The sequence below is a fragment of the Platalea leucorodia genome, assembly GCF_965183815.1.
Source record: "Platalea leucorodia genome assembly, chromosome: 2".
NCBI lineage: Eukaryota > Metazoa > Chordata > Aves > Pelecaniformes > Threskiornithidae > Platalea > Platalea leucorodia.
Genome location: NC_138824.1, coordinates 29,371,283 through 29,399,189, shown reverse-complemented (window position 1 = coordinate 29,399,189; position 27,907 = coordinate 29,371,283). Strand labels below are relative to the sequence as shown.

The following is a 27,907-nucleotide window of genomic DNA, read 5'->3' as shown; positions in this document are numbered from 1 at the left end:
CCTCTGGGGCTTGCTCATTTTATACAACATTGCTGCATTTGCACAGATCCCTTCAGGCCTTAGGTGAAGTAGGAAGGCTAAGTACCTCTCTGCAATATTTAGTGACTGCCACTCCTAAAGGATGCTCACTGCTGGCTTCTGCAGTGCCAACCACCGCCAGTATCTTCTTCAGAGAGAGCACAGCTGTGTCTCCCAGCAATAGCACCCTCATGACTTTAGGAACTCCACAGGTGATGGTCCCAGTTTTATCAAACATCACAGTCTTGATCTGCAAGAAATAAACCAGAGTTACTGCCTAAGCCCTGCAAGCACAGGGATGCTCATATGCTTTAGGCACATAAATAGAGGCAAGACCTTAATAATCAGTTGACTATATACATACCGAGACAGAATACAGGGATTCCTGTGTGTACCTTGAACTGTCTGTACACTAGGTCTCCTTATGCTTTCTTATTCATTCTCCGTACAGTGATTTCACTGAAGCTACAACGTCATCCTGTATCTATATCAGGATCTCAGACAACAGAGTCATTGCAGGACTTGTACTGTCCTTTGTGTGTGCACGCATATGTATTCACATACAGGATTCACGTAATGGCACCTTAATCACTTTTACCACAAGGTATATGATGCAAGGAGGGCTTTTACAAATGCTGTTCTAAACAATTAACAATAGCACTGAGGAAAGAGGACTCAGGAAGTTATTTGGTGATAAGAGCAGGTGGGAAGAGTGCAAGAAGCTGCAACAAGTTCCAGAAACAACAACCTAACCAAACTCAACCTCGTGCTATTCACCAAATTCAGCAATCACTTGTTAGCCAACCCAATGGGTCTTCAGGAATCGGGAATAAATCAAAAAACTCAGCCCCACATACACTGAAACCCAAAGCTAAAGTCAATTCTAATCCTGAAAATAAACACAGCACAGAGAAACACATGAACCAAAAAACTCAACAAAGCAGGCACTATTTCCATGCCCATCTATTCCAACCCACCAACCTTGCAGAATCCAACAGGTCACCTAATTTTCCAAGCCCTGATCCTAGCCTCACTTAGATTCAAAAGGTAAAAAGTCCTGACACTAATTAGCAGTCATTTTTTTGTTTTTTTGCAGAGTCTTGGATAAACTTCTGGTCTATGCTTTATAACGTCCAGTAAGAACAAGAATTATCAGTCTTATTAACTTGTTCTTACCATCCTTTTCACTTAAAACATTCTGTCTATGTCTAATCCAGGCTACCATAGCATGGTTTAAACTTATATTCTTTTCACTGGCTGTGGACATGTCAAACCTCCTCCTCCTTCAATCTCCTCCTCCTCTTTTTGTCAGTTTTCTGTCTTTGAAAAGCTTTTTCTGCCTTCCTTCCATCTTTTCTCTATACACTAAAAGAACTTCAAATCTTTCTGTTTTTCCTTTACATCCTAAATTTTAAACTACTGATCACAAACAAGATGCATTTCACAACAGCCCTCTGAGGAAAGAAGGAAAATACTGGATTATTGGGCTCTTTTGCAGAAGAGGTAAAGACAGTGCAAAAGTCAGAAACCTCTGAGGTCATGCAGAAGACAGCAGCCTCACTGGCATGAGATTGCAGGAACTGTTAGCTCTCAACACTTTGCTGTGACTACTTTGAAGAAAGAAGGTCAGATCTGTCTTCTTTACCTTAATGAGCAGCAACCAATAGAAAAACAAAACAAACAACTTTCCACAGTCTTTCTCCAGACCAGCAGGACTTTGTGGGAAATTATATTTCATGTAGCAACAGCTGGGTAAGCTACAAAAGTACAGAATGAACTATTAACCTTGTGTGCCATTTCCAGGGGTTTTCCACCTTTGATGAGAATACCATTCTGCGCAGCAACTCCTGTGCCCACCATCACAGCTGTGGGGGTAGCCAAGCCTAAAGAACAGGGGCATGCAATGCTCAGCACAGTGATTGAGGTTTGAAATGCAAACCTCAGTATTAGTTCAGCTTTTGAAACGTGTTTGCTCTGATTCTGCAAAAAGAGGGAAGAGAGGGGAAAAAAAAAAAAGAAAAAAAAAAGAGAGAGATGTATGATTGCTCATAGAATATAACACAGATGTACAATCAATCATAGCCATTTCAAAAAACACATTTACCTGGAAACCTCCAGTATAAGAAAGCAATCTATTATTGTCACTGTAGTGGTAGAGAAAGGTCAATGTTATGAATTGTTTATGGCAGTATTTTCTGGCTTTTTTTTCTCTGCTCAAGCACACGTATGCTTGACTCTGCTCTCAGGCTCCCAGATGACAATATAGCTTGCTGACATTTCCTTTACAGTTTAGCAGAGAACCCTATTTCCAGGTACACAGATCCCCCCAGTTTCTGAGCATAGCAAATACACATCCTAAAGATGACAGAGGCTTATCTTCTTTCTAAAGCCAAACCCACTATCTGCCATCAGGAACAAGGATGTCCAAAAAAAATTTCAGGCAATATAGGAGTGGCTCAGCTCCTTGCAATGCAGCTATAGATCATGTTTAGTCCAGAAAGACTGCCAATAATTTCAGTTTGTAGGAACCCCATGCAGAACTAAGGGGTAAATGCAAAGGTATATTTATACCTGCAGATAATTAGTGTAATTATCTGCTCTGTGTAGAAAACACCACATTGTACAAAAGTATTTGCCAGGTTGCAACATCAAACCCTACACAGAGAAGGTATGTTAATTACACTGGAAGAAATCCTAGCACCAAAATCCAGATCTTAATGAAATTACTTACAGGAAAATATTTTTGAATAACATCAAAATTTATAAAACCAATTGTGATCCATACTATCAATGTCACTGTTGAAATGATGATGATAAAGGGAACAAAATATCCACTAAACTTATCTGCCAGTTGCTGGATGGGTGCCTGTAAAAAAGAAAAACATGTATTTGTATGTTTATGATCAAACATGTAAGTATGTAGAGTTCATGAAAATATCTAATATTCTTCATCTGATTCTTTTTTTGAAGTCTGGAAAACACACAGTTCGTTGAACAAGTAAATATATAAAAATATAGAATCTTTTTCTTATATAATCTGTGAATAAGTTTTTCTTTCCTATTTTTTTACCTTCGACATTTGAGCTTCTTCCACCAATTTCACGATTTGTGCCAGAGTGGTATCATTACCAACATGAGTTGCATTAACAAGAACTGAGCCATGTGCATTTATAGAACCAGCAATCACTGTGCTTCCAGGCTTTTTAGTGACTGGCATAGCTTCCCCTAGAAAGAAAAGGTAAGAATAAATGAGGCAATACCCCTAATAATAGTGAACATAGTTCATTAGCACACAGCTCATTGTATGCTTGCAAAATCAGCATGCTGAGCAATAATGACAAGAAATCACATATTGTATATCTCTGTCTAGTGAAGACATGTATAATTGCTGTCATACCTCTATAAACCTTTTTCTAGGTTTAGTTTCAAAGCAAATGCTGTTTCCTTGGTCCTAACCCTCCAGTATGCCATCCCTCAAAAGGGCATAGCCATGGGAGTTTGAGCAATCTGTCTTTATTTCCACCACCCTCAGTTTTCAAAGACTAGAAAAGTTGTCTCTGTGGCAAAGTTCCTGTTCTCACACTGACTTTCCAAGAATACTAACTCCACAAAATCTTTATTTTCTCTGTTTTTAGGGTTAGTGATAATGACTGGTTCTCTTAAACTAAGGGTATCCCTGTTCCCCAAGCAAAGTAAATATGTAACTAAAACAAGTAAGGCAATGCCAATGTAAAGTTTTTTATATCCTTTATTTATAAGAATTGCATGATGCAGTAAATCCTTATTACATTTACAAAATGAAATGAAAATTTCAGAAGCTGTGAAAAAGTCTCATGACCCTTAGCCAGCATCAAGTCGTGAGGCTTTCTTTCCCTCTTCTTGCTCAGTGGGAGATCCCTGTCAGAAGCCCTGTTCAGTGCCCATGCATATACACCCCAAGATCTCAGCAATATTTCCCCATCACCCTTTAGAAATTATTTCTGAGAAGGTACCATCTCTACAAATACATTCCAGGGGAAACTCCCACCAGATCTCTGGAATAATGACAATTGTGTTTAGACTCTACCCATCCCATCATTATGTTAGTAAAAGTGACAAAACTGAGTAGAAATTCTTCAGCTTTTTAGGGTGTGTGCAGACACAGGATTTGGATTCAAGCTCACAAAGGCCAGGCACAGCATCCATTAAGATGGCAGGTTATTCAGACAGCAGCTTTTGGGTTGGGTCTGCTCTCTTTTCTTGTAAGAAAGTGTTCTAGAAGATTGCACTTCTTTGTGTAAGTGTAAGGGAAGTTACCAGTAATGAGAGACTCATCTGCCATAGAACTGCCTTCAATGACCTTTCCATCCACCGGGAACTTTCCACCAGGAACAACCTTTACAATATCACCCCTTTGAACCAGTTCAACAGCTACCTGCTCCTCCCTGCAAAATAGATTATTTACACCATCAGCTTCAAAAGAATAATAATGCTTTCACATTAACTGCATCAAGCCTAGCCTGTGCACCCAGGCAGGCTGAAGGGATTTTGGTTCATAAATACATACCTGACGATAGAGTGGTCAGGTCCGAGAGTCACCACAGTGGCTTCTGTGGCTTGAAGAGATATAAGTTTAGCAAGAGCTTCTGAGGTCTTACTCTAAGAAACAGAGATAAATGTTTAAGATATATTGAGATATAAAAACGCTGATGTCTACTTAACACAATGAACTCTAAATGACCTTGTATAATATAGGCTACATCAGAAACGTCCGACTCAAAATTCCTCTGAAGAGTTTTATTCTACTCTCATCATAAACACACAATAATTAGTGTGAAGATGAGTTACCTTTGCTATGTGTTCCAGCCATCTCCCAAGGGCAATGAACACGAACAGCATCGGAGGAGTGTCAAAGAAAGTGATAGGGCTTTTCTCTGCCTTTTCAATTATCGCTACCATCAGGATCACACACGAATACACATAAGCAATCGTCGTGGCCATTACGATGAGCACATCCATATTAGCCGTCTTGTGCTTCAGCGATTTGTAAGCTTGTACATAAAAATACCATCCACCAAGAAACTGTTGGTGTAAGCATGGACAGACTCATATTAAGATCACAGCAGTGACAGCAGAGAGTACATAATACTGCCTATAGCAGAATTATAAACACGTAGTAGATAAGGGAAGGCATTGCTGTCCCATGCAAATTTTATATTGATATAACTTCAGTGGAGTGGTCTACTAGGAGGCTGGCTACATTGTCGTCCTCTCACTTGCCCTTCCTTGTTCTCAGAACAACCTTGCCAGCTAAATAGCATCCTTTTCCTCAGCAATGCAAAGTAAAAACGCACAGAAGTTGAAGGGATTTACCTATAGCTACCCAATTAGTTTGCAGCTGATCAGGTATTTCTTCATTTTAACACCACCTTCCCCACTCAGAAAACTATCATCTGATGCAACTTTGGCAGAAGTAAGTGCTGTGAGCAATTACAGAATGGATAACTTGCAGAAAAGTGCCACTTAATTCTGCGTAGGTGGTACAGACAAGAGGGCAACGCTAATCCCCTAGACCTTTCCAGTCTCCTGTCTTTATCACATCAGATTACATAAATGGGAGATGAATAGAAAGCAAACCCCTAGGAAGTACTGTGGACATACCTGGACAAAAGTGCACAGGACAAAGAAGAGAAGATTTAAAATAGATAATCCAGGAATGAGATTCCGTTCCAGCACCATAGACCCATGGTGCTCACCGTCGGGTATTAGCATATAAACCATTAGGATTAAGACAGGGATACCAAACAGTAGGCTGCACAAGAAAGATTTCCTCCACCTGAAAAGCAGAAGCTGTAAATCCCTGGTTGTCGTACACCCCTGAGTACCCAGGCCAAACAGTGTGCTCGCAGTGCAGAACTTGTGGTATTAGTATTGTACTAACACACAGCTTTGGGATGTTTGGGAAAGATCCAACACTTGGGGACAGTTTCAGTGTCTCCTACGTGTTTAACTGTATAGACTTCTATCAGTTAAAAACTGAAACTAATGAAAGTAATAAAAGTACTTGAACCAAATGGCAAATTGTAAAATTGAACATGCTTTACACAAGGATAAGCTAAATTAACTGGGAAGGGGGGGAGGTGAGCTAGAAGACATGATCTATACACATTCATTAGTGAGAGAGAAGGAGAAATACTTACTGCTGTATTTCCCTTTTATGATCCAGGTTATGTGCATTTGGAACTCTTCTAGCCACGGAAGCATGAAAGCCAATTTCCTTTTTATTGAAAGGGAAGGAAAGATGAGTTAGTTTTGATTAAACTAACCATATTACTTATAACATATTTAAATGACACTACTTTTAGAAGAAATGTCAGAAAAGGACACTGTTCCATATTTAATAAATGCCAACTTCTTACTTATTTTTAGATCCTGCCAACATGAGAGGATATTTCAGACAGTACTCAAAATGTGGACTGCAAAGGATTTCTGCTACCTATACACAGACACAGTGTATAGATGCAGTAAGTGTCCCAGGTTTCTTAGGTCCAGGAAGCTCCCACTGACAGCTGGAGTTCTGCTGCCCTCCTCCTCAAGGGAAATTTATGCCCTTTCATCTCCACTGGAGTAAGTATGAGAGATGGGAAATACCACAAAGAAAGGTAAAAATATACAAGCCACTGGGCTAGTCAACCTTGCAAGCATCTCCTTATCACAAAGGTTGAGTAGGTACACCTGAAGTTGAAAATCAAAGTGGCTAGAATCAGTTTAAACCTGTAAAACAACAAACTGCAGGGCAAAGCATCCCAGAAACAAATACATGCAAAAAGCCAGTTTTGACTGATGCTTCAGTGAGTTACTGCAGTAGAACCACACGCACCCCCCAAAAAAATCCACAAAAAAACCAAAGCACACTTGCAAGCACAACACATTTAAACTTCATATCTACATCATGAGATTCTCCTGTGGCAAGATGCACTTTACAAAACTACTCGCCAGCCTGAAGAGTCTACTATTTAACATGTTAATCACTGCTGCCGCATCAATTCTGCGGTCCAGGAGCTTTTTTTCTGAGTAAATGCTCTAGAACATGAAAGGCAAACAGCCTCTGCTGTCCTCCTGGCTACTCACTGCATAAATCTCATACAGAAAGTTCTCTTCCCTTCTGGTGGGGCTGAGAAGGAAAAAGTTTTGTCCACACCTGAGCCATGATAATGGCAGATTTTATGAGCTGTGTGGTTACTGGTAAGCCAGGATTTTTTTTCCTTTAGCAGCTGTATCACAAGCTTTTTCGGTTTAAAAAGTTCTTCTCTGAATTGATGTGGGAATAAATGCCAGTGTATACAGAGATGTGTAATACTTGTGGTACGAGCTGTTGCAAAACTTCTTTTACAGCCTTTTTCACTGGCAAGAGAAAGTAGTATTTTTTTCTTAAGTATTACCACTTCACTGAAATGACTGGAAATCAGAGACACATGATTCTACACACAGAACTGCAAAGAATGAATATATGACGCTTTTAACAGATAGAGATAAAAAAGGCTTCTTTTTGTAGTTTTTAGGGTGTGTTTTTAGAGTAACAACCTGGGAGGCTATGCACTACTGTGGAGCACAGCAGCTTTACCGCAAGAGCATAAAACCATATGGCAACTACCATGTCATCTGCAAAAGTCAGTGAAACCTCTCAAATATCAGCTGCTTTACTTAGTTTTTAACTTCACCTTATAATTGTTCATACTTAAAAAATTTCTAAAACCTACCTCAATTGTTTTTATAATATCCCGAGGTCCAGTAATTTCAGGATCAAACTGGATGTGAGCTTTGCAAGTAGCGAGTGCAACTGAGGCATAGAATATGCCATTTGTTCTCATGAGTTTGGACTCAATATTGTGAACACAAGAAGCACAAGTCATCCCTGTAATCTAAAGAAAAGTCAAATTTAGGTACAGTTAGCAGTCCCTCACATTCACTCAATATTTGTGGATGAATTTGAGACAAGGCCTCCCCATGTCACAAAGGTACTAATGACTATTCAAGCTCTGCTGGTACTGACCCAAAGCCTCAGCATGGAGATTTTATAGAGCTGTCTTAAATGAAACAAAGCTGAAAACAAAACTATCCACTTTTATTATAAAATTCTGCAACCAGCAGTTATAGTCACAGCTATATATTTGTATAGCAGCACTCATACATTGTATTAACTGTAATAGTATAGCTAATATAGTTCTGTCAGCAGCTATATTAACATTGCCAAAGTCAAACTCTGCATGTGTAACTTCATCTCTCTTAAATTTTCCTGTGGCTTCAATAAGGCAAGTTCTCACTTTCTGATCTATTAGCACAACTGCAGACTGTTGTTATCTGTCTTCCAGTAGGTATATGTCAGAGAATAAAAATAGACTTTCGAAGAATCTGTCCTTTATATAAACAATTTACTAATTTTACCCAAAGTTCTCAGATCTCTGTACAAAGCCCCAGGCATTATCAATGTGTATTTGGTGATACATTCTCAGTTGCTCAGAGTCTCTACTGCTGACTGAAGTGCCTTCACAGAAAAGTTCTGTTTCATTTCTCCTTGCTAAGAAAAGTCTATTCTGTACATACAATTATCACTTTTTATTTCAGCACCTTTGGACAGGTTCTTCTAAGACAAATTGATTTTGTCTTTTCAGCAATTAAGAAAAAATAGTATCACCAGCCAGAACTGACCTGCTGAAGTCACAACTCCTTATACAAAAGCATTTGCAAGAAGATGATTCTTTCAGACCTGACTTTTCCAAAACCAACATATAATTTCAAATACACATGACTTACAAGAAGCTCCACATTTCCTTCTGTTTCTGCATGATCTTCTATGACAGTAGCTTCAAAACCCAAATTCTGGATCAGCTGTGCTATTTCAAGAGGCTGTATGAATTCTGGCTTGTATTTTATCTCTGCTTTACCTGCCATCAGTGCTACCAACACTGAAACAATTCCTGCGGTGGCAATAATAAAAGATATTAGATAATGTAGCTCCTTTGAGGGGAAGAAAAATATAGTATTACAAGTGATTGCCAGTGAGGGCTGTAACAACTTAGAGATGTTATAAACCTAATTATTTCTCTCTGCCTCCTTCTAGTGTGGTTCCCTAGTCACAACAGCAATGTTTTTACTGAGATACAGCCACACTATGGTTCCCTGTAGCAATGAGAGGAACCTCAAGAGTAACACAGAGAAGGAGGTGAGTTTTGCTGATAAAAGGATGTTCAGAAGCAATCTTTGCACTCATTGCTGCAAGCTCTACCCTGGACTCTCTAAGTTTGGAAAGCCATAAACAAACCCCACAGCACAATGCTAGGCCTTTTTCTTTTCTTGTTTTTCCCTTTGGTGTTTTATTTTCTTCTTTTTTTTTTTTTTTTAATAAATAAAACCACAGAAATCTATATTTAGAATTGAAAAGCAAAACATAAAAATCACAGGCAAAAAAATTGTTCTGAAGTGCTAATGGTTTCTTGGATTTTTAAATCAAGGCAGTGAGGCCAGCACTGGGAGACCGGGGGGGCAGGAATCAATAAGCAAAACCCTCCAAAGGCATGCCTACACAAATTAAAGCAGACAATGCTGGGGCTCATCTGTTCATCTTCTTCTATATTGCCAGAGGAAAGGCAGCTCCAGTCTGCAGGCTTCTAAACTAGTAACTTTTGCTGTACCTAAGCTAATAAAATTACCCAGGCACTGGAGCCATGCATTTGTACCTGCTTGTGCAAATGTGCCCTGAAGGGTAGGTTTCACACCACAAACATGTCAGAGCCCTCAACAGCTCTGGAAGAGATGGATTGCTCTGTAAAGCAATAAGGCCCTGAAAACAAAATGAGAACCATTTCTCTGTTCTTGTCTTGAGCCTTATTTGAAATTTTGATCACATTACAACAACTTACTGTTACAATACAAGTATGTCCATCGGGTTTGTCCACCAGTGCAGTAGGATAGTTAAACAGTGATGTAGTTACCTTAGCACTAAGAAAGAGCATTTAAATCTATTTAACCTCAAGATGTTGTACCACAGCCCCTTCCATTAACCGCATAGAATACCTTTTCCAACCCATAGTCCCTTATGGACTCGTTATAGGAATCTTAAATTTATTACCATCTTCTTTCTGCAAATTTCTTTCAATGGTAGACACACACGACGCACAGGTCATGCCTGTGATTTGTAAAAAACACTTTTCAGCTGTCGCTCCGCTGGGCTGGTTTGGACCATCAAGGTGAGGACTGTCTGGAAGAGCACCCGAGGCACAACCTTGGCGAGAAGGCTCTGGAGCTCGAGGCTGCATGGCAGCGTTGCTGGCATCAGGCCGGTGCCTACGTTCTCCAGCGGCGGTATCTTGAATAAATGCACAATAAACTGAACAAACACTATCATCTACAGTACTACAAGCAGGTCACATTTATCTATCATGCAAAGTCTCTCAGTTGTTTGAAAGGTGACATGGTAATCTTGGTCTCTTCATGGAAATAATATAGATTGTTACTATGCATATAACAATATAAACTCATCAGTAGCACTTGCATGACTATTTAACTCTACAGAACTGGTTTTCCACTTTCAGATGGCAAATGATTCCCTCCAATTTCAGTGCCTAGACCTGACAGCTACCTCCACTCAATAAGGATATATTGGTATCTAGAGGGTCCTTATCCAGCACAGAGAACACAGTCCAGCCTCACGTCTATTCTGTCCTTGTTGTCATCTATGCTGGACTCACATCACTTCATCTCAAACAAGGAAAAGGACAAGTTTCTCAACAGGTTTCTCTTTATGGCACAATATTTACACTGCAAGTACTGCAAAATGAGCAGTGGAAGGATTTGCAGCACCCAGAAGACCTCCACACATACAGGACTGTTGCAATCATTTTTATTCTTTACCACATACTGAACAGACACCCAGCAGCTCCAGCTGCGTTCACAAACAGCGTCCCTTGGGCACAGGTCTGTGTAAAGGACCAAGAGTTGCTTCTGAACATGTTAAACACAGGGGCTCTGCTCCTTTTTGCACAGATGGATCGGGAGGTCTCACACCAACAAATCATAAACCAAACAAATCACAATTAAACACCACATATGGGCTCCTCCTCATCTGTAGCAGTTCCACAGATTCAGAGGGATTGGACCCATGAGAAAATCTAACAGGATGTGGTCTATTGGGATCAAACTAATTCATTCCAGGTAAACTACATCAGTATCTCAAAGCAAATCTGTTGAGTCGAAGCAGATAAATATTGCCGCATTTGAAATTCGCTAGAGAGGAGATTGTGCACCATAGCAACTTCTTAAACATTGAGCACATGTACAAAACGTACAAACTGTGCTGCAGCTGACTGTAAAAGCACCTGCTCCCACCAAAGAGTGCCTGCATCTTGCCACTTGCCTCGTTTAAAGTAAAACTTAGTGAAGTAGTGCTAGTAAAAATACTCAAGAAATAAAGGTCAAAGGATTAGGTCAATAAAAAGAGATTTTAGCTAGGTAAAAAGTGGTATTAAATTAAAGAGATTTCATCAAGTTTGTCATTTTTAGTATTTTGGAACATAAATGAAAACATTTGGTTTGATAGGTCTACTTACAGCAGCCTGTAGACATAGGAGGAAACCTACTTCAGTGGATAAGGGGATCAGCTATTTGAAAGACCTTGTACCAACTTCCAAACCTTTTGGCTTCATAATGTAACAACTCTACTCTTCCACCCACTAGTGCAGTTATTAAGGGCTGAAAGAAGGTGCTTCGCAGCTGAACTCTCTCTCCCTTGCTAAGTGAGGTCAGCCCAGGCCAGTCACTTAGAAAAGACAACGCCAATGTGATGTTCTAAGGGTTTCTCTTCAGAAGAGAGTCTCAGCGCAGGTGTCACATGGCCCAGCTTGGCACGCTACCCACGGAAGAAAAAAACACTGTTACCTGTCAGCACAGAAGCATCAAACCCCATGTCTTCTATGGCAGCTCTTAACTCTTCTCCATTAGTGACAGCTGGATCATAATGTATGGTCCCAGTCCTGTCAGCTAGAGAAACTGCTATACGTTGTACTCCTTGTCTCTGTGATATGGTCCCTTCTATGGACTGTACACAGGAATTGCAGGTCATGCCATCAATCCTAATTACAGCTGTGCATGTTGTGTCTTGCAGTGGCTCTCTGAAGAGATCACATAGCAAAGCAGGTGATCGAGATGCTCCCTTATTAGCTTCTGAATCCTTAAGGAGAAGTACTTTAAAGTTTCCAGGTGGAAGGGATTCAATAGCTTGCTGCAAAGCTGACAGGGTAATTAAATTTGGGGTATACTGTACGACAGCACGTTTATGCTCCAAAGACACTTTAATACTTTGTACGCCAGGAAGATCTGATATATTTCCTTCAATGTTTCTGACACATGATTTGCAGTGCATGCCTTCTATCTGTAGAGCCACCGTAGCTGTGCCACTCATCTTGGTGACCAGTGGATCCACCCCATCATTCTTGAGACTTACTGGTGTCTCCTTGGGGTTTGCATTCTGCAGGCGCCCGAGATCAAAGACACCAAGCTTCAAAGGGGCCAATTTACTTTTAATGGTGCATTCATACCCCAGGTTACTGATATGGCTCTTAAGGTCGTCAGGCTGAATGATGTAAGGATAGTAAGCAATAATTGCTTCCTGGTTACCAAGTGACACCTTGATTTTCGCCACACCATGCAGTTTCCTAATGTTTCCTTCAATGTTGGTGACACAGGACTGGCATGTCATGCCTTCTACCCGAAGCTTAACTACTGCTTCTCTCAAGCACGACAAATTTACGGTGGCTGTTGTCAACCTCTCTTCTGCTATGTTGGCATCAAAGCCCATATCCTGTATTTCCTGGCAAATCTGTTCAGGACTTATTTCCGACAGCAGATACTTTATCACAGCATTGTTCTGTTCAAGGGAGACTTTAATACTCACAATGCCCTTCACCTTGGAAATTCGGCCTTCTATCGACTGCACACAAGATTGGCAAGTCATTCCCACAACGTTGACTGCCACAGTGTGTTCTTGGGAAGATGGAGAGGACACAGTTTCAAAGCTCTCCTCGTAGCCCATGTTGTCAAAAGCAAAATTGTGTTTCATTGTAGGCTCCAGCTCACAGCCAGGAGGAGAATCAGTGTTGGACAAAGCCTAAAGAGCAAGAGGAAAAGTAAAAATAAAATGCATGTGTCTTTAGCCCTGTAAAAGCAGCAATATTCTGCATGTGCTCTCAAGCACATGAGAAGTGCTCTCAAGTCAGTCTATACCGCCAAAACACTTCACAATGTTAACTTACGGTTTCAATATATTACCATTTAGCTATGCCCACAATGATGAATCAGGCCTCTGACACTTCTCTTGAGCAGCAATTTAAAAAACATTCACTAGGGATATAAAAGCAAAATTGTCTCAGTATTTCCAATCCAATCATTTAAAACTTGAGCTCTCTGCAGCCACGGGGCACTTTCACCATGCAGCCCGAGCCCTGCTCTTCAGAGCACACTGTCACCTGCACAAAGGGTCACAGCAGAGTGGGCTGAACGTCTCTCCACAAATGTCAGAAGCCACCTCAGTTTGTCCGACCTGCTATTGTTCAGCAGGAGTTCAAACCAAACCAAACCACCCACGGAAAACAAAATCAAGAATTTCCTGAGAGCCTGAAACCAGCTGGCACAGAGAGGACCAGTTGCATGACGTCTGAAGATCTGTAAGCATGCGCACAAGGGCCTGGGCTGTCTGCATATATACAGATCTTTGAGTTAAAATCTATATCTGACAAAGATTTTAAAAGACGCAGACCTATATGCAGATAATTCCACTATGGTTTAGTTTCATCTACCTCTTTGTGAAGCACCTAAGAAAGACCATATATTGAGCTGCAAGAACTCACTGGTTTGATCCAACACTGATTTTAAGGATGTAATGGCCAGTACTGAAGTAGATTGGCCAGAAGTGGACTATCCCTCAGCCAGATCACGGGTTCCACAGTACTGGGGCTCTACAGTTTAGTGCAATTAAATTGAGTGCAACTCAATTGAAAAGGAAATATTTAAAAAAAAAAAAAAGTGATAAAAGCAATGCTTCTCGCAGAACAGGTAATCAGAGCACGGACTCTGCCATCAAAGGAAATTGCTGGCACCAAGTGATAAGGAAGATTGAGAAGGGGAGGGACAAGTCCCATGTTTTCAGGTTTCATGGAAAGGAGATCAAAATTCATGTCTGTGACTTAAGGAAGCTTTAACTACTAAATATCTAGGTGCGAGCTATTGCAACGAATCTATTCACTCGCCTGCGAAGCCGTGGGCTCTCCACCATTCAATAAAGCATCGAATGCTGGGCATTACAGCTGGGAGGGGGTCACCGGATCAGGCTCAGTACCGCAAATCTTGTTCCTACCATTGAGAAGAAAATTCCGTCCTTGGTACCACAGCATGGATGAAAAGCTTTTAGGCCACTTATTAACACTAGACTGCGTCCAGTTCATTTGATGCAGTACTCAAAATTCATTAACTTGATTTTGTTTCATGCTTAGACAGCTTGGGAGTAATGAGGTCTGGGGTCACGACCAAAACGGCAAAAATTCAATACGAGAAATTGGCTTTCAGCCTTCTCCGTACTGTATTTAATAAAACAGGAGGAGGAATGAGCAACTTCCACTCTTCAGCATTACGGTGCAGCCCCTTGCTATCCTGACCGCAAGCTCTCCCCCCATGCCCCCTCCCTCTCCGCTTGGCCTCAAGGCTACGCTCCGGGGATGCTGGGGAAGAAGAGTCATGGGAATATTTTAGTCCCAACATCCCCTTTTACCTCTCCCTCCCACAGGCCTGGCAGTGCCCGGGGCACGTACCCCTCTCCTTATGCTTTCCTTCCCGGAAGTTACTGAAATCCCCAACATATGTGGAAATGCACAGCCAGGCCCTTCTTTCAAAACAAAATATAAACAGTTAATCGGACCTCCCTGTTCGAGTGCACACAAAGATGACCGCATGCTTATTTCCTCCTGTTTGTACTCTCCCGCACTTCAAAATAATAATATGGCCTCCTATATGGAAAAGAAGCCAGTCTGCAAATGAAAACAGTCTCTCACCCACCACATTTCAAACGCTGCTGAAACTCAAACTTGCCTTTATTGTAAAGCCTACCTCAAGAAATGTTATTTGAATATTGTCCCTTGTCTCCTCTTCCGTATCTCCTGTCCCCAGCCCCCCAAGGACACTTTGCTCACGGTGGCCAGCTCTTCTTATCACAAACATCCGTTAAAGCGAAAATCCGCGTGTGAGTTACAGGAGCTCACCCTGTATGTTTACTTTGGCTCGAATGACAAAGGCATTTGCCTTCTGCATCCTTTGGCAAAACAGAGCATGAGAGACGGGCGAGGCGAACACCCTCCGCTCTCCTGCTCCCCTCACCGCGTTTCTGGCAGCCACTTGCAGATGAAAACCAGGAACCATCACGGGCCTTATGTCCTCCACTGCGTTCCCTCCACCCCCATGCTCACCAACCGTCTCAGTTTTCCTAGGTACCCAGTGGCATAAAAGCAATTCAAATTAAATGTACAAAAACATTAAAGGGTATTTCTCGTCCTCCAGCCTTTTGAAAAACATAAAAGCAAGGACTGATTCTACTATTTCAATGCATTGTAAGCCACAGAAACATCAAAACTTGGCTGCCGCTTTATATTTTGGATAAAAATGTTCAGAAGAATTGCCAAAAATATTTTGTTTGTTATTTGACAAAACCAGATGTTTATGCTCCGCAGGAGAAAAATCCTTGCACACCAATTTTTAAATGATACGGAAAAAATTAGAGAGGGGACGTGGATATAAAAAAAATATTTATTTCCCTTAAAAAAACCCCACAAATGCCGAATCATTGAAGAATCTCCCCCCAAAACCCAGAAATGTGCGCAGGTTCAAATGCAGTATTTACAAAGCCTTTAGTATTGTTTAACAGTTTCAAAAAAAAAAAAAAAGAAGGGGCACAAATACATCTACGTGTGTATTTGTGAGAAGGGGTGTTTCTACACTAGATCAGAGGAAAACAGCAGGTTCACGTAAGGACACAAACATGAGGCATGTAGAAGTGTGCCCATAGTTTTCCTCAGGTACATGCTAGGTCTCAGAAGAGGGTTGCCTGATACCAGCTAACACCCACACATAAAATGGCATATATGAGGCTGTATAGTAATTCAGAGACACCATCTGCAAGAGGATCAGAGAAGCAGTCACCTCCAAAAGTGCCAAAAAAAGGTGCCTGGGATTCCCAGGTGTTGCCCCTCCTACTTCCTTCTGCCTAGAAAGAAATCCCAATGAAATAATGAAAATGCATCTGACTCCACATCCATCCAGGAGTGTTAAAGAACCGGCCGCAGTTACTGACTATTTTGTCTCTCACACCAAAGGAGACCTGCTTACTTTTAAGGGCAGGTGTACACCAAATCTGTTTGCTCTCCCAGTTCACACATATTTTTACAGTGAGTACGTAAAAAATACGTTAATAACATAAAACATGTTAAAACATAAATAACATAAAACATACGTTAAAAACATAAAAACATGAAATTATGACAATTCTTTCCCTCCCTTGTTCTGCACATAAAAGTTGCAACTCAAAATGCACAGCAGAGCGAGGCTCTAGTCTGAAAGCTAAGAAACCCTACCGAAAGCAGTGTTATGAAGCTCATTTAAACAATACAGAAAAAAAAAAAAAGAAGAAAATTAAGAAGAGACCCATTGACACAGAAGCAGCAGTAGCTGGGAAGCTTTAAAAGAAGCACCAGAGCTGGATGGAAAACAATCCCACCTACAAGAGACAGCTCTGCACCAGACCCATGACGAGTAGCAACTGAAACTGTTGATGTGCATGAGCATGGGATCTGAAGCCCAGCTCCCAGTATGAGGATTTCAGAGCAACCCCACTGGCATGAAAAACATCCCTTGCTGGCCCAGACAGGAGCTGGAGCACTCATGCCTGCCCTAGGGCAAAGCAAGGCTTGGGGACAGCAGGAAGAGGCAGAAGCTCCTGCTCCCTATCCTGACTGCCTCTGGCCAGCAGGAAGGAGATCATCCGACAGGAATATGCCCTGGGGCTGGACTAACTTTTTGGGAAAGCATGGAGGTGGAGCAGGGCAGGGAGACACTGCTGGATTGACAGCACCAAGGCTCGAGCCCTAGCGTGGCACACAGCTCTTGGTGTTAGAGCATCCAGAGTTCAGCGGCTGGTCAGGGGGGAAAGGTGGTTCTTGTCCATGGCCTCTGTGACTGGTGGGGTAAAACCACTCCATCAGGGGCTGCTCTCAGAGGCCTGGCATCAGGCTGCCCCACTGTCCCCCAAAATGGACTGTTTCTTTTGGGTACTCCCATTCAGAAGTGCAAAGGCCAAAGGTTTAACACAGCAGTGAGGGGATACAGAATAAATGTAAGAAAATAACTGAACTGGGAAAAAACAACCCAAGGAACAAGAAACCACAGCACTGGGTGAGACCTTCCCGTGCAGCACATGGTGACCGGCTTCCTGACAATGGATGCAACCCCATGGCTGTAAATTCAACAAGGTTTGTGCCCTCCTCAGCTTTGCAGCCCAGCTGCTAGCTGCCCCTCGCTGGGTCCCCATGCTCCCTCCACCCCTGTGCTGCATGGTCACCTTGTGGGGTGGCTTGTCACCAGGAAAGCCATCCCTCACCCCCCCACCTCTCCTTCTGAAGAGGTGCAGCCACCGCCAAAACGCCAGTGTAAAGCTCTTGGCCTCTGCAGCACGAGGCTGAGGCGGTGCCAGGCGCAGCCCGCAGCTCCCCGAGCATCACCCACACCGAGATCCCACACGGCCGCTGCTCCTCTCTGGTGCTCCAGCAAGGCTCTCCCCCCAGGGCTGGCGCTGCCCTCCCACCCTCCTTCACCTGGCCTGCAGGGATGATAATTTTCACATCCTGAAATTCAAGCACTGGACTCCTCACCCCGATGCCAGGCAGTCAGCCAGCAAGGAAACGGGGCCAGCCCATTCAGCGCCTTCCCCTCTGCCTCTCCCCATCTGCTCACCCACGAATGCCGGATCTCGCTGAACCTCTCGCCCAGTATCTCCAGAGGTTTTGGGCTGCTCTTCTCCCTGTACCTCCGCAGGCTGAAACCAGCTATTGCCCTCTCGCCTTCGAGTGCACACAGCAGCCAAAGAACTATCTTATCTGTGTCACTGTTTTACCTTTCCTGCTTTGTTCTTTCACAACCCGCTGATTCATGGCTTTGGATTTAGGCAGGCAGTAACATACAACTGAAGAGCCACATACTACTAATTAAATGCTTCAGATGCTTTCCCAGTTTGTTATAGGCAGCCAGCGAACAACAAAATGAGGGCAGAGCAGCCTCAGGAACATCAAAGGTTCTGAGTCTTCAATTTCGTGCCTATAACATCAGCACTTCTGAGAGGGCAGAAATGCAGTCCTCATCCTCCTTAACAAATTTCAGTGCAACTTGTCCATCCATCTTGTTAGTACATATTGTTTAAATGTATTAGATCTTAACTGGTTGTTCTTCCCTCTTCCCGCAAGCTTAGCGAAGATTAGCAAATGTCGGTAGCTACTATTTTTGGTAACTACTTGTAACACAACTCATCATTATTTTTCAAACAGTTCCTGAGTCTTAAATGAGGGAAAACCCATCCTCTCCACCTATAAATCAAGATTCAATGAAAATATTGCTTTAAAGCAGCCTTGATGGTGCTTTTGTTTTCAAAAGACTAAGTTAGTTGCCCTAATGCTTCTGCCAAGGGACTGCGGTTCTCCATCTGGCAACACGTTTCTCCAAGAGTACAGATGAAGGGGAAAAATTTAGGCAGTTGCGGCTAGTCTTACTGAAAGGATACCTACATACACCGTGATTAACAAACCTTAGAGACCCTAACAGGTACTTTTAAATTAAAGTGAGCTATGTAAACCATGCTTGGCTTAGTGGGAAAAGGGAAAGCCTTGTAAATGGATTGTTTCTAATTTAGAATTGAAGCAAAACACTTTGCGACGTTCTTCACAGCTCCAGTACAAGCAACGTGTAAATCCCAGTGAACTGAATACAGAAAAGAGATCTTTTGGCAGAACAAAGTAATTTATGTCATGATTGTTTTCTAGCAAACATTTATAATATTAGAAGTAACTTGAGGCAGAAAAAGCCTTCAGGTGTATTTGGTCTGTCCTGGTGGTTATTTCATTCCAGTCTGACACTAATTATTTAAGCCATTCTAAGCATACTCAGTTTCAAAGGATACAAAATTTGTTCTGAGAGTTTCTTTTCCTTAAATAGTCACAATATTCATGGATTCAAACTACATTACTGTAATTTACATACCTTTTAAACAGCAAAAACTCTTTTTAAAATAATAAACCTCATCATGTTTTTATCAGCATTGATTTTTCTAAGCCTCTTCTCCACGACAGTTAATCTCCAAAAATACCAGTTATATACAACACTGAATTTAAAAAAAAAAATGTTGCCACAGATATGTTATCAAGAACTTTTGCTAGCATCCACTTAGTAGTTATAAAGAAACTACTTACCTACAAATAGGACCTTTTAATGTTTCTGCAATTTCTATTATTCCAGAGAATAACCTGTTACGAGCTGCTGTCAAACTACTCAAGCAACTGCAGTTTAAAAGAAGAAATATGAATATGTTTCCTTACTAAGAATCGCCACTCTGTATTATTAGAGGTGGAGCTGAAAAAATGCTCATTAGTTACTACAGCATAACTTATTGTTAACATCTGCTTTCATTTCAAGATTACTTTCAGAGGATCTCAAGAGGACTTTGCATTTGTATACTGCTTGTTATGGGGCAGGCATACATACTGGGGATTAGGACGATTTAGATAAAGAAGGTTTAACCTCCTTTAATATACAACTTGCGTCCAACATGCTTTGTTTTAAATTCTCCAGTTCAGAAATACCTCTTCCCTCCCAACACACACACCAGCTCACTGACCTGTCTTTCAACTGTATTGACTTCTGGCATTCCCGTGGAGTAACTCTGCAAAAGTTTCTCTTCTTTCTGCAAGTTACTGCTTGCTTTTACCGGAGATCCTCTGTTGGACTTTTCACCAATAATCAGTAGTTCAGGCACATCATGAGCTGCCTGCCGCTTACGAATAGACACCAGGGTTATGTTTTTGTTGTTTAAAGTAGCTAAGCAGGACAGTTCCCTTTTCATTTTATTGTCCAGTTTTCTCTCCATTATCTTTCTGGGCTTTAAATACGACAATGACAAAGGAAAGCTTTACAAGAGCAGTTATTTGGCGTCTTATCAGCCACACTTCTTTCAGCTACATTTACAACAGCTTGAAGAGTTCTGCCCATCTAATCAACGTGCTCATTAGGCATTCATCATGAAATCCCAGATGTAACCTGTGATCCTTGTGTACACTGCTCGCTGCACTCGGCTACCTGCTCTTCCTGCCAGTTTAAATGCTTCCCACCAATTGGCATCCCTTGCGCTTACCGACCTGCGTTCAGCACTGCTAATCTTTGCACACGGCGTTGCAGCAAGCTCAGCCAAGGCTGCCTTTCACAAGCTAGTCAAACATGACCTGTGAGCAGCAAGCCAGTGCATAATTAACTCAGCCAGCCAGGCATTAGCTCCTTGTGGCCATGTGTATAATCATAGCTCTTACAAAGGGCAATGGTATTCCATTTCCTTTTTCTATGAAATTACCAGGGATTTCTTGGATAAAATGTAGTCCCTTCTAACACTGAAAACATGCCTATGATTATATCATTAGATGAGGTTCCTAGACCAAAGGCCTTTCACTCATTTAGGGCATGAGAACATTCATTCTTTGTTTCAAGAAGGGAAAAAAAGGAGTGAGTACAATATTTATACTTTTTAAAGTGTGCCTCTTTACCATCAGCCAGCTTTACGAAAAACCAGACAAACAAACAAAATTAAACCATCAATTGGTGCCAGAAAGCAAAGGGGAAAAAAAAGATATTCCCTATGGCAAACTCAGTTCCCCTTAAATCCTCTGGGCAACTACAGGGGCATGTAATTTAGACAGCCATATACATGATAGGAACCATCACCAGAAGTGACAGCCATCCACATGATAGGAACCATCACTAGAAGTGCCTTGAGCCAAGCCTGGATACATTTCTCTGGCATTGCCTGCAGCAAATTCACAGCACTCTGCTAGCTGGGTGAGTAGGATCTCAAGTTCCCTAGGCCCACAGTAGTGCAGTCTACTTCTAAAGACACCCCTGAACAGGGACACCTAAAGAATGGCCATGCAGGGAATTTATATAATATAGTCGATGTGTCATCAATGCACACCCTCCCTGGCTATGCAGTAACCTCACTGCACAGGCAAGCCTTAAAATAATTGGTTTACATTTAATCAGAATCTCTTGGACTTGTTGGAAGAAGTCACCAAATTCACTCCTACGCAGAGGGAATAAATCTCAGCATATCTATGTCACATCACAAAAACCTGAGGGAATAGATGACACTCCACCTGTCTGGCAGGACAAATTCAGGTCCTTTTTAACTCCAAAAGCAGAGGTACATCCCTCACACATTTGCCATGAAGACAGTGGTCCAGAAAGCCACCATGCAGGACATTAGCTTCCTGGCTTGTCTTCCTGTCATAACTTCCACACAAAGATGAATCCTCTGCTCTGCTCACACCATCCACTTCTTGACTCCAGAGTTAAGAACCATCTTTGGAAAAAGAAGGTCTTCTGCCAATGAAGTAAAACTCAAAATACTGTTGTAGCACTATTTTGTATCATTGTCTTAATATACAAGATCGGGGATAGTATTAAACTTTAAAAAAGGGTTATTTTGAAAACGTTTTGAGAAATGGCCCTTCTAAAGAGAATTACTACAGAGAGTAACGCATCTGTGTCTGTTCTGTATTTATCAATGAAACCGATTAAAAACACACCTGAATTCAGATGGAACACTTTTCTGAAAAAGAAAACTGTGTTAAAGGCAAACTCTTTTCAGGAATTACTGATTTTAACCGGTTTTGAAACAAGCAATTGAAAATCACACAATTTGACTTATGTGAAAACATTTCATTACAATGTCTTTAAATACTAATGCTACATCTACGTACTAAAGATACATACATATTTAAAATCTGGGTTTTGTCTTTCTAAAACAAAACAATTCTCTAATACCAAATCAAAGGTATTCAGAAATTCAGCTCTGCATCCTAATTCCAAATAATGGAAATTTCAAATTCTAGAATGTCTTAGGGAACAGAAATTCCAGTTTCTGGCCAGCTCTAAAGTATATACTTGGTCCACTCATCTCAGACAGTATCTTTGCTATTAAAAATATCCCAAACCCTACCTAGCATGTTTCCACAAGTAACTAATATTCATGAAATTACCATATGATGAAACATACTGTAAAAACAAGTTGGTTTTTTTTTCTTCCTCATTTCAGGTTCACCAGAAAAGCTCAGCTTAGGCTGACAGAATAAAGAGATGTTTAGTAAGTATCTTCTCTCCAATTCCCCTCACTCATCCTTTTTTTTCCCCAACTTCTGAGCAACTCTAAGGCAAAAATCTATTTGTTTCTAAAAGCAGTGGAGACAAGTTCTTACTTAGTGCTCCATGGTCCCTTGCCTTTTGCAGAGTCCTGAATACTGATCTGGAGGTAGAGAAGAAACACATGAGGCTGTGCTTTGAACACATTCAGTTTACAAGATATTTACCCACATTAAAAGAATTATTTGGCTGAAAAAAAAGTTTGCTCAAGTTCTTCAGATGAAAAGGTCATAAGATATATTTCAACCGGTCTAGCTGAATATAGCTAAAATACATAGTTTAGCTGCAGGCTCAAGCAGAACTATATGGCAATGGCAAGTGAAACCTGTGCAGCTGACTGAGCTACGAGCAGCTCTTGGAGAAGAGGTACCATTCACAAAGCAGAAACCGCTGAGCATCTTGTAAAACCGAACAATTTCCATTTACCTTAATACACCAGACCGAAAGCTCAGAGATCCTGCCCCATCCCCACCACTCTACAAGGCTCCTATGGTTCAGGAAGGGATCCGATGTCAGCACCTCAAGGGTGGCAATGTCTGCCAGGAGAGAGAGGCAGCTACTTGCAGTTAACCGCTGCGATTGCCTGCTGCTGAACTCTGACAGACTCCTACTTTTTTAGCATTTTAGTGAAGGCTGAAATAAGAAAGGCAATGTTGCCCGTCTCATCTGATAACAGTAACATGCCATGGTTCAAAGCTAGATTTTGCACAGCTTAGGAGTTTCGCCAGGAAAAGTCATTCAGGTTTGGTAGCGTGAGGTTTAGATGGCAAACAGAAAATAGGCTTCCTGCCTTTGCAGCTCTCTGCTAGTGTCGGGCAGAGATGTTTGCATTTTCATGTCAGAAAATGCAGAACATCCCAAGAAAATTAAATCCTTTTGACTTAAAGCCTCAAGAGCTGATAAAACATGAGTTTTCCCCTTTACATTACCTGCTACTGTCGGAGAATATGATAAAAACAAGAACCATGTGTCTTCAGGTAAATTATGCTTCCTGGGTGCATTTATCCCTGGCTTTATAGGATGATCTTGCCTGCATCTAATCCCACTGTCTCCTTGCCCAAAGAAAATATCTTAAAATAGTCTTGAATGCCTTGAAAGATGAGAAGCTTGGGTTCAAGGAAAAAAATGGGAGCCTGGAGGTAAGTGGGTCATATTGCCTGAATCTGACAGACAGACAAGAGGAACCAGTTCAGATATGTGCACATCATGTCAATGCAAAGAGGGATGTATTAGTACTAATACATCACTCTAGAAATCCAGCCTGCCTTTGAATGTTAATCGTTTTCCTACTCTCCTCCTCAGATATCATTTTAAACTGCTGAAATACAATCCACCTTGAGGCATACAAACAATGATATGAGGCCAAAACCCAAGCAATTTCACATTTGACAGTGTTTTGAGTTCTTTTTAATTTGTCTTCTGGATGCAGTCAGCTAAAATTTTTTATTTTTTTCCCCATCGTAACAGAGTTAGTTAGATTTACTTTGGTTTTTACACATATAATGCAACAGCAGGAACTGGAGCTTTAAGGAAAAAAAAAAAAGGGGGGAAGAAAGTGAAGTATTGCAAAGCTCCTAGGAGCATCACAAACAACAGTGCTGGTGACTCACAGTTATCAACAAGTTAACAACATTGCTTGGGGGGGGGCGGGGGGGGAACCCGTGAAACACCCAGCCCTTGTGTGAAACAACTATTTCTCCTCTGTCAGTGTTCTCTTTAAGCCAAAAGAGAAGTAGTTAGTAAAGGTATGCACTTTTTCTTCAAGCAAATCCCTGCGCTTGCTCAGCAGTCATTTTTCAGTCCTATTCAGCAAGACAAGCCTCACATTTTCCCCCTGAAGTCAATCAGTTGCAGCTGAAAGTTCAGTGGAAGCTTGGTCAGATTCATGGTACATAACTACGTCCTTGACTTCTCCAAACTAACTGACATACTTATTACAGAAAATAAAAAAAACCCCATACCTTTTTGGCATTGAAGAGGCAACATAAAAACAAAACAAAACAAAAAAACCCAAAACAAAACAAAAAACAAACAAACAAACAAACAAAAAGCCAACACATTCGCTCCTAGTTTTGAGCCATGAAATCAGAAAGATAACTCTGGCTACAGTCCTAAGGAAGCTGGCAGCCGTCAGATACACAAGCATTTCTAGAGCATGAATGATATACATATTTCTTTCATGAATGGTATACATATTTCTTTCAACAGATGAAGAAGCATGATCATAAGTAATATTATTTCTTACACTATAAGAAAAAAGGAAATCGTACATAACTCTGAAATAAAGGAATCGAATTCCTACCTGCCATGAATAAAATTGCTTAAGAGTTGATGGCCTCATTTCAAATCAAATCAGCTCAGACTTTGGCTTCAGTTTTTCAGGAAGCAGACTCAAGCTTCTCTAAATATTTAAAAAAGGTTTGTTTGCTCTAAACCAGCAAAACTCAACGGAGTATCTCTTTTGTAACAGGGCCCCAAAACACATACTAGTTTTTTTCGTTCCATAGCTTCTAATACGATTGGAAATTTTGTGGACTTGGTACTTTGTCTGCTTTTAGCAGTGTTGATTTCATTATGATAATTTCTGTTATCTCTCTATTTATACTGCAGAAATTTGTTTTCAAGTGCCTGGAAACTACCAGGCTGATCATATTACCACAGGAAAAGGCACACCTTTTTGGTCGGGGTTTAAGTGCAAAGAACAATTGCAATCTGCATGAATTAATTTGAGTCCAGATTTCCAGTAACGTTCGTTCACCTCGCAGGTGAAGAAGGCTGGCAGAACTCGTCGGGCAGTGCCACAATGAAACAAGTATTTTCACTTCTGTGTTTCCTACTTAATTTTCTGACGTTGTCCATGATTAGCTCTTGCTCAGAGCTGGTTTTGGCTTGTGAAGTTTGAGCAAAAGCTTTTTTGAATTCCATACAGAGAAAAAGGACCCACATTTTATCCATCTTAACTGCAATATTTCAAATATAACTTGAGAATGAGTAATATTACAAAAGTAACTATTTTTAAAGGCTAATTTGAGAAGACAGAAAAACCTATTCCTTGTGAACTATATCAGTCATTACTAAAGATCATAGCTTTTGTCACCTACACTTGCTATCCACGTTTAGAAATAAGACTCAAGTTCTTAACTTCAGTTTTATTTTGTAAATTTCCCAGTATTTATTGTGGGGTTTTAAAAATATCTTTTACACTTGTTTTGAATAAATAAAGTGGTAAGTTTCTGAATTATGATTTAAGTAAATGGGAAGACTGATTTTTTTTTCCAAAGTAAGCAGCCGTTTACCATGTTGCAGGCAAACTAATAGTAGACCCTAAGGTGCCCTGCCAAATCTGCAATTAGATTTTCCCCTATACAGATCAGGAATGTAAGCCTATGTGTTAAGTGACCTCCATAGATATCCTCTAAACTATCCCCAACTGTAGCATCCACACCATTTAGATTTATTCTTAGTTCCTTGCCAGCACTTGTTTCAAATAATTCTTGTGGTCATGTTCGACAGCCACAGAGATTTCACTTTGATGAGACACCTGACACTATGTAAATAACATAAAGCACGTCATATTTGTAAAGCATCCAAAAAAAGAAAAGTGGCCAAAAAAAAAGAAAAGAAATTTAACTCTGATTTAAGCCTGTATTTCTGGTTCTACAGCCAATGTTTAATCCCAAGTCAAACTGCTTGTCCTCTGAATAAAAGGTTATTTCATCCCATTTCATTTATATACAACATAATCACCTTAATTTCAAGACAAAAAGACAAAACAGCATCTTGTGTTTGCTTTACAGATGCCGTGTCTAAAATACAAACATACTGCCTTTGTTAGGTCAGGCTAGATATGTAAAGGCAAACCAAAATTCAGTTTCTCTTAGCAGTTGTTTCTGGCTATCTTATCCTGGCAGAAACCACCTCTATACAGAAAGAGAGGAGTTTTCAGCAATTGCCAAATCCCTAAGAAAGCTTGAAAGCAGCACTCCTCACCACAGCACCTGGGCTTCTCCAGCATAGAGTCCTGAGCAAAGTCCTGTCTGCTTTCTTGGTTTACACTTTCTACATCATCCGTTTGGTTCTTTTACTCCTTTTTCCTCTCGTCTCCCTGTGGACTGGTTGCAGTTACTGGGGAGAAAAAGGCAGGAGGGTGTTAGGGCCCTTTCTGTGATCTCACCCTTGCAGAGAGGGTGATCTCTCAGGTGACCCTATGGCCACAGGGGCTCAGTCACAGCCCCGCCAGGCTGGCACCAAGGCCCTTCTCACCTGTACTCCACTACTTGCTCTTTTGGACTCTGCCACATGCTGCCAAGACAAGGCTACTGCCCTCCCATGAGCGAACAAACTGGGGCACTGCTCACACGCCACTGACCTTGGCATCACCGTACTCATGGTGGGACTGAAGGGACAGGAGGGGCAGCGGCAGGGGCATCCCTAACTATAGTGCTGCCCTTAGGTGGGTTTTCCTTACCGATTTGGAGATGGATGAAGATCTGCCAGCTCTCTGGCTGACTCCCTCAGCCACAGCAGGCAAGAAGTGAGGAGGGAAACCTCTCATGAGAACATTACAGGCACACGGGGTAGAGGCTTTGCTGTTCCCAGTTGTCAGAGATCCAAACTGCAATGTATGTCAGCTGCTGTTTAGGTAATTTATTTTTCTACAAAAATCCTGTTAATTATTTGCTCTTCAGGGCTAGGAACTATTACAGCACTGCCCTGTCCAGGACTAATACCTCGCATGACCTTGCAGTCAACTCTCAGTCAAGAGCCACGGGCAGGGAGGTGCCAGTTTCTATCAGTGGACAAAACATACTTCCAAGTGACCATGAAAATGCATGGACCATGCCTGGACAGAGCCATACTGATTCACTGCAGAGGCTTACAGAAACTAAGTGGAGAAATAAAAAATAAAGATGAAAACATATTTGCTGTTATTTTTTTCTGCTGGAATACCTGATAATAATCCCCTATTACATCAAATAACACTGGCAGCCTACAACAGGTAGCTGGGAGGAATTCAGGTGGAAATGTCAGAACTAAAGCAACAGTCAGGGATGAAAGTATCAACACAGGAAACTCTGCTACTAATTTTACACAATGTCTCCCTTACAAACAGATGCTTTGAAAAACATCTAAGGGAAATGGCAATAGAGAGTAAACCTCTTTCTGTTAACAAGTATTTTTATCAGAAATGTGTAACACCTGGATTGAAATATGCAGCTAAAATCCTGCTTTCAAATGCAGATGGGTTTTCTCAGGTTGTTTTCTCTGGCATGCATACCGGCTCATCAGGACTCAAACTCACTGTAAAAACAGTGTTTATTGCATGAGCACACAGAGGAAACTAGAGACATTTGACTCCTAAAGAGAG

The 27,907-nt window shown here is 41.3% G+C and overlaps 1 protein-coding gene across 1 annotated transcript in view; it reads right to left on the bottom strand.

Moving 5' to 3' along the window:
- The window catches only part of ATP7B (ATPase copper transporting beta), a gene marked incomplete at both ends in the record, with an annotated part of 29,498 nt that extends 9,277 nt beyond the window's left edge, over positions 1-20,221 (bottom strand). Inside the window, 14 exons of the mRNA XM_082337633.1 lie at positions 86-268; positions 1,804-1,998; positions 2,750-2,884; positions 3,089-3,243; positions 4,315-4,442; positions 4,565-4,656; positions 4,846-5,079; positions 5,659-5,833; positions 6,198-6,274; positions 7,758-7,919; positions 8,812-8,975; positions 10,127-10,363; positions 11,932-13,159; positions 19,973-20,221. Of these exons, the coding sequence (XP_082193759.1) occupies positions 86-268; positions 1,804-1,998; positions 2,750-2,884; positions 3,089-3,243; positions 4,315-4,442; positions 4,565-4,656; positions 4,846-5,079; positions 5,659-5,833; positions 6,198-6,274; positions 7,758-7,919; positions 8,812-8,975; positions 10,127-10,363; positions 11,932-13,159; positions 19,973-20,221 (3,414 nt within the window). The remainder of the gene's footprint in view (positions 1-85; positions 269-1,803; positions 1,999-2,749; positions 2,885-3,088; positions 3,244-4,314; positions 4,443-4,564; positions 4,657-4,845; positions 5,080-5,658; positions 5,834-6,197; positions 6,275-7,757; positions 7,920-8,811; positions 8,976-10,126; positions 10,364-11,931; positions 13,160-19,972) is intronic.
- Between the last annotated feature and the right edge of the window lie 7,686 nt (positions 20,222-27,907).